The 13,688-nt window shown below is 35.1% G+C and overlaps 1 protein-coding gene across 1 annotated transcript in view; it reads left to right on the top strand.

Moving 5' to 3' along the window:
- TTLL5 (tubulin tyrosine ligase like 5) overlaps nt 1-13,688 on the top strand; it is a gene marked incomplete at its 3' end in the record, with an annotated part of 258,145 nt that overhangs the window by 81,020 nt on the left and 163,437 nt on the right. Inside the window, exons 17-18 of the mRNA XM_082845972.1 lie at nt 7,703-7,816; nt 8,092-8,183. Coding sequence (XP_082702098.1) covers nt 7,703-7,816; nt 8,092-8,183 — 206 coding nt within the window. The remainder of the gene's footprint in view (nt 1-7,702; nt 7,817-8,091; nt 8,184-13,688) is intronic.

Raw genomic sequence — 13,688 nt, 5'->3', positions numbered from 1 at the left:
GAGATCTTTTTGGATGTAGTATATAAGAGTAGAGGTTGCAGGAATTTATGAATCCTCTTTTTCTGATGGTGATTATGCTGTGATAGAGGCAGTTGAATTTAAATGATGAACAGAGTTTAGAGGCATATCTATTGTTCTGACCAAAGTATTCCAGGAAAGAAATATCATAGTGCACAGTAACCTTTCATTTGTTCAGACATCTTATGAAACATACCCTTGTCAGTAGCTTAATATTGGAAATGTTTTCACATTGGATATTGGGCTGTATTTGAGTTTTTTAACAGATGACTTTTCTTATATGTAGTAATTTGCAGTTTTATGAATCTTAGAAACTCTGCCATATTTGGTGTCTCAGATGCTACGTTTAAAATAAAGACAAAATATGTTATCTCAGTCTCTTAATGATCAGCATTTGTCCTCTTTCTATTCTTGTTAGCAGTATGTGAAATAAACTGTCGCTTTCTTCTGTGCAGATTTTTTTTAGCATCTTTTGAAGTGATAGAATTTGATGCTTTGATGTGAGTGATGTAGATGTTCTCATTTATAAGTGTGTCACTTGCAATTATTAGCTCTTTAGTAAAAAGCTCCAGTATATTTATTTTGGCATTTGTAGATAGAGTTTCTGGTAAGCTGGAAGCTTGAATTATAACTTTCTTAGCTACTGTTTTTGATAAAGTGATTTACATGGTCTATATGAATCAAAGAAATGAAAAAAAGACTCACTGGCTGTGTTGTCTAGTATTTGGTAACTGATTAGTATGGTTTTGTAACACAAGTTTTGTTGTTTAGTTGGTAGAATTCAAAACTCTGTAATAGTGTTTTGTATTTAGCAGGTACCTAAGTGTGCAAGCTGCTCTCTGTGGCAAACAAAAACCAAGGCTGTTGACTTCAAAGAGCTTACACTCTAAATATCTCTTGACCTAACCTATTTGAGGAGAACATTAAAGTACTGTTTCATAGCCTTCTGAATTTGACTCCAAAGAAGTGTCTTTGACACGGAAATCTAATCTTAATGTCCCATTACTCATTTTAATTCTATTCCACCTAGCTCCATTGCTTGAATTGCCATAAGTTGCGAATAACCTGTGGACGAGCAAGGCCTCTCTTTAGTGGCTATTTATTTCGACACCGCTCACGTGACACAAAGGCTTTCTGGCTTTATTCAGCCAACCTTAAACATATTGAATTCTTCGACTCTTACTGTCCTTTGCAATGTTCTACCTTGTCCCTATCTTTCTGTTAATGAAGCACTCTCAAATCCACAGTAGTTTCATCAGAGCTAAGTGAGAAAAGAGAAGAAACTTTCTGCTCGGGCCATTTAGACCGTGTAAGCTTTTCTTTTTCTGGTGGTGTCAGATTGTGAAGTCACAGTTTTTTGCTTGTTGTCTGATGATTCCTTTTTAATCCATTATCTCTTTCTACATTTCTCCCTTCCCTTGAATACCTATGGTTCAACATTTTTCACGCCCCAGAAATTACATTTCAGTGTTCAAGTAGGTGATATGGTTTTGTGGGAAGAATGAGGACTTTGAAGTCAGATAGACCTGGGTTCAAATTTGAACTCTGCCAGTAACTGTTAGACCTTGGGCATGTTCCCTTACGTCTCAGGCTCACTTCCCACATCTGTCAAATGAGGATAGTAATACGTACATGGAGTTATGCTGAGAAAGGAATGATCAAAAGTAGGTAAAATATTGGGGATACTTTTGGACACATAGTTTACCCTCAGAAGATTTAGTCTCCTTCATACTTTTGAGTACTGTTTTTTGTTTTTTGTTTTGTTTTGTTTTGTTTTGTTTGCGGTACGCGGGCCCCTCACTGTTGTGGCCTCTCCCGTTGCGGAGCACAGGCTCCGGACGCGCAGGCTTAGCGGCCATGGCTCACGGGCCCAGCAGCTCCGCGGCATGTGGGATCCTCCCTGACCGGGGCACGAACCCGTGTCCCCTGCAGTGGCAGGGGCGGATTCTCAACCACTGTGCCACCAGAGAAGCCCTTGAGTACTGTTTTGATTTCCCTTTTTGCATTGTCAGTATCTGGTGTTATTTTGATATTCATTTATCTATAGTCATGTCTTTTCACATTTACTGTCATCAACAAATGCAAATCAACCCAATTAAATAAATAATTAATTAATTATTCATCCTCCCAGACATCAATACAGATTCTAAATAATGCTTAATCAGTACCCGATCACTTCCCAACTTGATTCACTGCTTCTTATCTTATCCTACAGTTGCATCTTTTAACTGTGTTCAGCTTTTGTTGGTATATTTTATTTATTATGTCATGATGCTAAGTCCTGATTGGAAATATAATTTAAAATAAAGACTATATGAAGTTTTCACAAATGCTTCTCTAAAATCCAAAGACATTAAATATATTTGCTCTATTCCCCCTTTTTGTTATTTTGTCCTAAATATCAAAATTATAAAGCATATTTTAAAATAAATAAGCAGTCTCTGTACTACTATTCTTTATGAGCCCATTAAACTCTAAATGTTTATGGATTTTTTTCTTTTAATATTTGTTCCATTATTTTACTAGGGATTCAAGTTAGACTCACCAGGTGGTAATCGCCAGGAGCATACTTCTTAAATTTTTGAAGATTGGTGCCTCATTTTTTTTTCTTTTTCTAATCCTCTGGTACCTCCTCAGTTCTTCATGATTTTTCAAACATAATTGTAAGTGGTTTTGGTAAATTTTTTTGTTTTTAAAGCCAGTTCTGTTAATAGCAAGATGCATGTCTCTCAGACCTGCTGGCTTACATTTAGTACAGATTTTCAGATGCTGCATATCTTTTTTTACTGTAACACAAACCTACTTACTTGCTTTCTTTTTTTTTTTTCCCCTAATTTCAAAGTAGTATACTTCCGGTTATCATTATATGTAAGCCTTCTCTATTAGCCATTTTTGGTCTGTTTCCACCCAGATTTATTCATATGTGGTTTTTTTGTTCATTTTCTTTTGTTTGATAGAACTGATTCATTTTGCTTTTTAAACTTGACTTTTTATTTTCTGAGTGGCAAGATGCATCACATATAAATTGAGCTATTTCTAGTCCATGTATTTTTAACACAGAATTCTAAACTTTGTAAAGTTGCATTGGGAGGCTTTTTATTCTTTGTATGTGTTCTCTGTCAAGCAGATTTTTTTTTTTGCCCCTCAATTTTGATATCTTTGAGGATACCTCACCTTTTTTTTTCATATTCTACCTCTTGTCCAGTCCTCCTTACTGGTACTTGCCAGCTTTCTTTAGGGTGAGAACCATTTTTCTGATTCAACACCTGTTTCTTACTGCTGTGAGTGGGGGCAGGTGATTCCCTGTCTCAATAATTTCACATTCTCAACCAGTTCTTCCCTAGCAATGAAGGTTAGATGCATATTGGTTTCTTCTCTGGGTATATTTCTGAGTCCTACGTTGTACTAATTATAATTTAACAACTTTGATGCATGTTGCATGGTAGAATTTTTACTGAGACAGTTTAAAGTCTATCTGAGAACCCAGTAGTTTAAATCTTGTGTAACTAGCCAGGGGCAATGGTTCCCTTTAAGTTTAGAGGAGCTTTATTTCCTTAGTGTATTTAGTCAATCCATTGGAATATGTGGATGTATTCTATCCACTACCCAGAGAACATAGCTGAGCTGTTGTGCCCAAAGTCAAAACCACAGAATGGCTTGTATTTGAACTGCTTTGCTCTTGTTTTTGACAGTCCTGATGGCCTTTCAAATCATTCTGATTCCTTTTTTTCTTTTGCTTTGCTTTTAATTTCCAAGTATCTCCTTGGCACTCATAAGCATTTCTGGTTTTTTTCTTTTTTTTTTTTAATTATTATCCCATCTTCTCCCCTTTTCCCTCTGCTTTTTCTCTCATCTGTGTCTATAATTCATTTGTTAAGAGTTCATTTCATTAATAAATATTGGTAGGTTTCAACCAGTGGTCTAGGATAGTAATGCTTTGTTGTTCCTGTATAAATACATTCCTGTATAAACCAGTACAGCAGATATTATGTAGATTTAAAAAATTCTCTCGTCTCAAATTTATTGAAAAGCTGAGATTGGCAAAATATTTTTGACTTTCTAGTCTGATTATTTTCCACTGGCTTCCCCAAAGACACAGGAAACCTGGGTGGATTTTAGAGAGGCATTTGAGATACCTAGACTTCGAGAGCTACAACTTTTCCTATTTTTCTCCCTCTCAGCCTTCTTAATAGTTGACATTGAAGTAAATAGGAGAAGAGATTAAAGGAGTTTCTAGCCACATTTTTTTTTCTCTTTTGGAGTAGCATTGACCTTTTCTTTGCGCTCTGGTGGTATTTGTGGCAATAAAAGAATAAAACAGTCGGTTTATGGGAGTTAACAGCTGAAGCATTCATCTAACAAGCACCATTACCCCTTCCTTTTCTAACCTCCCAAAAGCCCCAGCCAGGAGCACCTGCTTAAACTCCTGCCCACCCCACTCAAATAGCCCTCATGTAGGCACACAGTGGCTAGAGTTAGGACTGTGGACTGTGAGTAACAAAAGAGTGGTTGTGAATGTATGTAGGAGACAACTCTTTAAAAATGACTGGGAGAGTTTTGGAGAGCTAATTCATTGGGGGAGCAGGTTTAGATGAATAGAAGAAGATTGCAACATCATTATAATAGTCTCAATCTCTGGAAGCCAGGAATATCATGAAGCAGTTCCACAAAGATGAAAATTAGGTCCTAGAAAAGCAAAAAAAAGTTAAAAAGATAAGAACGAAAAGTAAACAATAAATAAGCAAGCAGAAAAAAACCCTAACAATGAAAAAACAGATAAGAGACTGAACCAACAAAAACAAAACAAAAGGACAAAAAAAAGGAAAATAATTTTTTAAAAATTGAATGTGCTCATTAGATGTTATTCAGTAGTGACTTGATCCATGTTCTTATAAATATGACCATTCCTTAAAACTATTCCTATAGGTAATAACTATTTCTTAAAATATTTTTTCTTATTAACCTGGTAATACAGTTAATCAGCATCTTAAAATAACATTCTTTCTATTCTAAGATGCTTAATCTTTATTTTTATTACGTCATTAAAATGAATGCTTACTTCATATTGTCTTCTTTCACAATTTCAGAGGACTTCAAGATATTCTTAAATAGTGTGAAGTGATAAGGCAGCTTGACTTTGGAGGATTTACTGCCAGTGGCTTTCTGATCAAAGCCATGCTGTCACATGTGAGGTAGATAAGTCTTTTTAGCAAACAATAAGTAGTGTGTGAAGATGACAGAAGTCCTCAAAACATCCATTTAATATTTTGTCTTTTCCGAGTTATATGCTAAATAAGAAGTCACACTTTAGAAATTTTTTTAAATGATTCTATTACTTATATTGATTCCCTTCTTAAATCTTAAACATTCTTCTTGATTTCCAACATGTGCTGTATAATGTATTTCCAGAGATCAGAAGGGAGTTAAATTTTTTCCCAAAATCCTCTGCAAAGTTTAATTCTAACCATGGTTGATCTATGTGTCAGCACATTATTCATTTACTTATTTGTTCAAAAAACATTTATTGATCTCCTACTCCATCCCAAGTACTGTTCTAGATGCTGAAGATACCACAGGAAAAGCTAAAGAGATAAAAGTTCCTACCTTCACTTGGTGCTTGTATCTGCTCATTTCGTGGTTTTTCTTCCATGGAGTTGCCTATCAGAAAATCTGTGTTTTATAACTCCATGCTAACTTTGAAGATTAGTATATATTGGTCTCCCTTGTGTCCAAAGGTAAAGCCATTCATGGTTGTTTATGTACAGGTGTGCATTAGTCTGCGTGGGCAGCCGTAACAAAATACCGTAGACTGGGTGGCTTAAACCACAGAAACTTATTTCTCACAGCTCTGGAGGCTGGGAAATCCAAGATCAAGGTGCTGGCAAGGTAGGTTTTGTTCTGAGGCCTCTTCCTTTGGCTTGTAGGTGGTCACCATCTTGCTGTGTGCTCACACGACCTCCTTGTGCTTGCTCAGGCAGAGAGAAAGAGAGAGAGAACAAGCTCTCTGGTGGCTCTTCTTTTTCTTTTTTTTAATTAATTTACTTATTTTTGGCTGCGTTTGGTCTTTGTTGCTGCACGCAGGCTTTCTCTAGTTGTGGCGAGCGGGGGCTACTCTGTTGCAGTGCACAGTCTTCTCAGTGCAGTGGCTTCTCTTGTTGTGGAGCATGGGCTCTAGGCCAGTGGGCTTCAGTAGTTGCGGCATGTGGGCTCAGTAGTTGTGGCTCGCGGGTTCTAGGGCACAGGCTCAGTAATTGTGGCGCATGGGCTTAGTTGCTCCGCAGCATGTGGGATCTTCCCAGACCAGGGCTCGAACCTGCATCCCCTGCCTTGGCAGGCGGATTCTTAACCACTGCACCACCAGGGAAACCTGGTGGCTCTTCTTTAAAGGCTATTAATTCCATCAGACCAGGGCCTCACCCTCATGTCCTCATCTGACTCTTATTACTTCCCAAAAGCCCCATCTCCACATACTGTCACATTGTGGGGGTTAGGGCTTCAACATAGGAATTTTGGGGCAACACAAACATTTAGTCCATAACAATGAGTATTGCTGAAAATGTCAAAAGTTAGTTGTCAAAAAGCCTTTCCATAGACTGTGTATACAAAAAGAAAAATAAACAATGGTTCCTGATGGTAGGACTTCTTCTGTCTGGTCAGAGTTACTTCCAGGACTCTAGAGAGACAAATTATACCCCCATTTCTTGGATTATTCCTTATTCTTTGTAGTTGGCAGATTTATTTGTCTTATTTTATCAGTCATCTTTTTCAATAATAGTGTGTCTTCATGCTTCATACTATCTGATTTCCTTTGTTACCTTTGTATTTCTCTGCTCTCATAACATCAAAATCTCTTAAAAGTTTTGTTCTCCAGCAGCCTTCCTGATCATCATTCAGAAGCTGAAGTAGCCAGATCATCTTTGGGGATCCATAAGGAACATGACCCACTTGGCTGCCTCCTTGGAGTACCCAAGGCAGTCATCCTAGATCCAGTGTCTTGTAGTCTAGCAACTACAGTGTTTCTCAAGTTGTAGCCTTTTGCTCACAGCTCTCTTCTGTGTCACTGATAACTTTCATCCTAATATTTCCCCCCTCAAGTTCTAAAACATCCCACTGTCCAACTTTTTCATCTGTGACATAATAGATTGCTCCTGTTTCTCGGTCTTTTTTTTTTTAATTTTATTTATTTATTTATTTTTATTTTTTGGCTGCGTCGGGTCTTCATTGTGTGTTTTTCTGTTTTATGTCTTACTTTTCCTAACTTTACTTCCCCAGTTCTGAAAAGAATATAGTTACTTACTGAAATAAATACATATTTAATCTTATGTTGAGGTTATTTTCAGATTTTTTTCCCATATCTTTCAAACTATTAAGTGTATTCTAAAACCAAGATTAGGAATAAGTACTAGCTTACAAAGCCACGTGGACATCTTTCTTTCTTTTTTTAATTTGTATCTCTCTTAACCCATAGTGTTTTCCTACTATTCTGTTTTCTCTTCTTTTCTTTGAGTTTGCTGGCTTTCATCTATTTCCCAGGGTTTCAGGCTAAGAGATCAATTACAGAAAATGGGCTTTGGATTTGAGCTTATACATGTTATGAAACATAATGGTGTTGAGGGACTGACTAGAGGGAAATGAAGAAAGGTGATGAAAAGATATTTTTGTTTTTCTTTTTTCTTCTCCTTAGCGTTGCCGTCCACTCTCTGCCAGTGACGCGGAAATGAAAAACCTTGTGGGCTCAGCGCGGGAGAAGGTGCCGGCGAAGTTAGGTGGTTCTGTGCTTGGTCTGTCAATGGAGGAGGTAAAGATAACTCTATTTCAGGCCTTTACGGGTTAACATAGGCTTCAGTGAAAATTAGTGAGTGATTCGTAATATTCATGACCAACTCATATCTTATACTGAACATGGGAGAAATAGCTTCTCAAAAAAACAGCATCTTAAATGGAATTAATTTCTTCCTTCATGCTTCTTTTGTATTCTCGGTTCATAACTCTCTTCCTCTGTCCTATTACCACATGGATTACAGTTTTTAAAATAGGTACTCATTTTATTTTATTTTCTCTTCCTCCGTGTAGATCAAAGTTTTACGGAGGGTGAAGGAAGAGAATGATCGGAGAGGTGGATTTATTCGCATATTCCCTACATCAGAGACATGGGAAATATATGGGTGAGGTGACTACCTTTTTTTTAAATCTGTACTTCAGGTCAAGAGAATTGGATTAATTGTGACACAGTATCATCACTGCTCTCCACATGGTGCCTTTCTTACATTTTTTTGTTTATTTATTTATGACAGTATGAATATTACCCAACCCTGCATTATTCCTCCCTTTTTTCTAGTTCCCTTCCTTCTTCCTAACTGCCCCCTAACCCAGGGTTAGACACTGTCCTAAATTTTGTGATTATCATTACCTTGATTTGAAAAAAAAAAAATTGGTTTATCATCTATATGTGTGCTTAAACAATAAATTACTATTTTTAATCATCTTTGAGATCAAGTTTACATGCAGCAGCATCCATTTTAAGTTTGATGATGAATTTTGACAAATACAGACATCAGTTTAATCACCACAATTAAGATATAGAACATTCCATCACCTCCAGATGTCCTCTCATGCCCCTTCACTGTGAGTCCCCCCATTACTGTGAGCCTCAAACATCTACTGACTTGCTTTATATCACTATAGTTTTTCTAGAATTTTATATAAATAGAACCATACATTATATATTTTTTGATGTCTGGATTCTTTTGTTTGGCATAATGTTTTTGAGAATTATCCGTGTTGTTGTGTGAAACAGTACTAGTTCATTCCTGACTATTGTTATGTACTATTTCATTGTATGAATATAGCACAATTTGTTTATCCATTCACCTGTGTGGAATATTTGGATTGTGTCCAGTTTTGGGCTGTTCTGAAGAAAGCTGCTATTATGAACATTTATGTACAAGTCTCTGTGTGGATATATGATTTTATTTTTCTTGGATAAATACCTAGGGGTGGAATAGGTGGGTCGTATGAAAAGGGATAAGAGATGGAACCATTTTACATTTTGCCAATGATGAATGAGAGTTCCATTTGCTTTCCATCCTTGCCAACACTTGGTGTTGTCAGGCTTTTTAATTTTAGGCATTCTAGTGTGTGTGTAGTGTTTCTCTGTAGTTTTAATTTACTGTTCTCTGATTAATAATGATATTGAGCATTCATGTGCTATGGGCCATTTATGTATCTTCTTTTTTCCATTTTAAATTTTAAGATTTTTATCTTTTTATTATTGCCTTTCCCAGATATTTACATTATAAATATTTTCTCAAAGTCTGTGGCTAGCTTTTTCTTTTTTATAACAGTGGCTTTCAAAGAACAGAAGTTTTAAATTTCAATGAAGTCCAATTGGCCAATTTTTTTTTAAGGTTTATGCATTTCGTGTTTTCTAAGAAAACTTAGAAAAGAAATCTTTACCAATGCCAACTTCACAAAGCTCTTTCTCTTTTGTTTTCTTCTAGAAGTTTTGTAATTTTGGCTTTTATATTTAGGTCTATGATATGTATTGATTTAATTTTTATGTATGGTGTGAGGTAAGGGTTGACTTCCATTTCCTTCCATATGGATGTCCATTTGCTCCAGCACCACTTTTTGAAATTATGTTATTGAATTTAACTTGGCGTCTTTGTTGAAAGTTAACTGAAATATATATGTATGTATATTTCTAGACTTTATTCAGTTTCACTGATCTACATGTTTGTCTTAATATCTGTAGCTTTATACTAAGTCTTGAAATTAGGTAGTGTTGTAAGTCTTCCAACTTTGTTCTTTTTCAGAAGTATTTTGACTATTTTGTGTCCTTTGTATTTCCAAAGAAATTTTAAAATTTGTTTGTCAATTTCTACACAAAAGTCTGCTGACTTTGGATGGGCATTGCATTGAACATATAGATTAATTTTGGGTGAGTGGATATTTCAGTAACATTGAATTTTCCAATCCATGAGCATGATATATCTCTCCATTTATTTAGGTCTTCTTTGATTTCTCTTAGCAATATTTTATAGTAGTTTCCAGTGTAAAGATCTTGAACACGTTAAACTTATCACTTAGTATTATTTCATGCTTTTGGATGATATTGTAAATGTTATTTTTAACAGCTTTATTGAGTGATAATTGACATACAATAAGTTGCATGCATTCAAATTGTACAATTTGATAAATTTTCACATATGTATGTATCTATGAAACTACCACCACAATCAACACAATGAACATATGCATCACTACCAAAAGTTTCTGTGTTCTCCTCTGTAATTCCTCTCTCCTGCCCCTCCTTTTCCCTTCCCTGCCTATTCCTGTCCCCAGGCAGCTACTGATCTGCTTTCTGTCAATAAAGAGGAATTTGCATTTCCCAAAATTTCATAAATAGAATTCTGTTGGTTGTTCTCTTATTTGCTTTTCTTTTTTACCTGGCAAGATTATTTTTTGATTCATACATGTTACAGTATGTATCAATGGTTTAATTTCTTTTTATTGTCAAGTAGTATTCTGTTATAGGCATATATCAGAATTTGTCTATCCTTTCATCTGTCGATTAATATTTAGGTTGTTCCCAGTTTTTTGTTATTGTAAAGAAAGACTCTATGAACATCTATATAGAAATTTTTGTCGGAACATGTGCTTTCATTTCTCTTGGGAAAATACTTACTTGTGGAATGACTGGATCATATCATTGTATATGTGTAACTTTTCAAGAAACTGCCATATGGTTTACCATTTTACATTCCTATCATAAATGTATGAGAGTTCCAGTTCCTCCATATCCTCACGAACAGTTGGTATGGTCAGTTTAATTTTAGCTCCTCTAGAAGATGTGTAGTGATATCTCATTATGATTTAATTTGCATTTTCCTAATGATTAATGATGTTGAGCATGTCTTCATGTGCTTGTTTGCTGTTCAGTGAGCAAATATTTTGCCCATTTTTTAAATGAGATTATTTGTTTTCTTATAATTAGGTTGTGAGAGTTCTTTATATTTTCTGGATATAATTCTTTTATCAGATGTGGGCTTTGCAAAGATTTTGTCCCCCAGTATGTTACTTGTCTTTTCATCCTTTAAACAGTGTCTTTTGAAGAGGAGAAATTTTTAATCTTGATTAAGTCCAATTTGTCCTTTTTTTCTTTTAATTACTGTGCTTTAGTATCTAAGAAATCTTTGCCTATCCCAAGTTTTCTTCTATTTTTTTAATAGAAATGTTGTAGTTTTAAGTTTTACGTTTAAGTCTGATCCATTTTGAATTAATTTTTGTATATGGTATAAGATATGGATCACAGTTCTTTTTTTTTCCAGATGGATATCCAGTAGTTTTAGCATCATTTTTTGAAAAGACTACCCTCTCTCCATTGAGTTGTCTTTCACTTTTGTGGAAAACTGTGTGGGTCTATTTCTTTATTTTTTATTCTTTCCCATTGATCTTTTTGTTTTTGTGCCAATACAGTGCCACACTGTCTTGATTACTGTAGCTTTATAAAAAATCTTGTTCTAACTTTGTTCTTTTTCCAGGTTGTTTTGGCTATTCTAGGTCATTTGCCTTTCCATTTGGATTTTAGAATTAGTTTGTCAGTTTCTACAAAAAAGCCTGCTTGGGATTTTCATTGGGATTGTATTGACTCTCTAGATCAGTTTGAAGAGAATTGACATCTTAACAATATTGAGTCTTCCAACTCATGAACAAGGTATATCTGTCCATTTATTCAGGTCATCTTTAATTTCTCTCAGCAGTGTTTTGTAGTGTTCAATGTACAGGTCTTTTACATTTTTTTGTCAGATTTCTTCCTAAGTATTTAATATGTTTTGATGCTATTGTAAATGATTTTTTAAAAATATTTATTTATTTATTTGGTTGCACCAGGTCTTAGTTGTGGCACGCATGTGGGATCTAGTTCCCCAGCTAGGGATCGAACCCAGGCCCCCTGCATTGGGAGCATGGAGTCTTAACCACTGTGCCACCAGGGAAGTCCCTGTAAATGATTTTGTTTTGTTAATTTCAGTTTCTGATTGTTTGCTGCTAGTACATAGAAGTACAAATGATTTTTCCATATTGATCATGTTCCTATAATCTTGCTAAACTCACTTATCAGTTATTGAAAGTTTTTGGAGATTCCATTGGATCTTCTACCTAGTTGAAAATGTCTGTGAATAAAGACAGTTTTCCTTCTTCATCTCCAATCTGGATGTGTTTTATTTCTTTACTCTTGTGTGATTACACTGGCAAGAACCTCCAGCACAGTGTTGAGTAGGACCAGTGAGAGCAGACATCCCAGTCTGGCTCCTGCCTAGGGTAAGCAATTAGTCTTTTGTCATTAAGTATGATGTTAGTTTTAGGTTTTTCATAGATGCCCTTTATCAGATTGAGGGAGTTCCCTTTTACTTCTCGTTTGCTAAGAGTTTTGATCAGAAATGGATGTTGGATTTTGTCAATTGCTTTTCTGCATCACTCGACATAATCATATAGTTTTTCTTTTTTGGTTTGTTAATATAGTGAATTACATTGATTTTTGAACGTTAAACCCAACATTTCATTCCTGAAATAAACTCTACTTGGTCATGATACGGTATCTTTTTTATATATTGTTGAATTTGATTTGCTGAAATTGTATTTGGATTTTTACATCTATGTTCATAAGAAATACTGATCTGTAGTTTTCTTATAACGTCTGTGGTTTTAGTATGAGGATAAGATATATAAGATATTTCAGTCTTTGGTTTCTGGCCTCACAGAATGAGTTGGAAAGTGTTCTCACATCTTCAATTTTCTGGAAGAATTTATGGAGAATTGGTATTATTTATTTCTTGAATGTTTGATAAAATTCACTAGTGGAGCCGTCTGGACCAGGAGTTCAGTTTCAATTTTTTTAACAGACATAGGACTGTTCAGGTTATCTATTTCTACTTGAATGAGCTTTGGTAGTTGGTGTCTTTTAAGGCATCTGTCCATTTCATATATGTTGTATTTATAAGCATAAAATTGTTCATAATATTCACTTATCCTTTTAATATCTATAGAATCTGCAGTGATGTTACTTTTCTCATTTCTGATATTGGTAATTTGATTCTTCTCTCTTTTTATCCTATTCAGTCTGGCTAGAGGTTTATCAATTTTATTGATCTTCTAAGACACCCAGTTTTTAGTTTCATTGTTTTCTTTTCTATTTCTGGTACATTGACTTCCCCTCTAATATTTATTATTTCCTTTTTTTAACTTACTGTGGGCTTCATTTGCTCTATATTTTTCCCCTAGTTTCTTTAGGTAGAAGCTGATGTCATTGATTTGAGACCTTTCTTCTTTTCTATATGTGTTTTAAGAGCTATAAATTTCCTGCTAAGTACTGTTTTTGCAGCTCCCCATACATTTTGATCGTTGTATTTTCGTTTTTATTCTGTCTTTGGCCTGTGGGTTATTTATAAGTGTGTCATTTAGTTTTCAAATATTCGGGAGTTTTTCTAGAGGTTTCTCTTTCAGTGATTTCCGATTTACTTCTGTTGTACTGAGAACATACTTCGTGTAAGTTGAATATTTTAAAATTTACTGAGACTTGTTTTATGGTTCAGAATTTGATTTATCCTGGTACAATGTAACATGTACATTGAAATATATATATTCTGCTATTGTTGCCTGGTGTGTTCTAT

The sequence above is a fragment of the Leucopleurus acutus genome, assembly GCF_964270905.1.
Source record: "Leucopleurus acutus genome assembly, chromosome: 1".
NCBI lineage: Eukaryota > Metazoa > Chordata > Mammalia > Artiodactyla > Delphinidae > Leucopleurus > Leucopleurus acutus.
The sequence above is the reverse complement of the archived record's forward strand: the minus strand, read 5'-3'. Positions and strand labels throughout refer to the sequence as shown.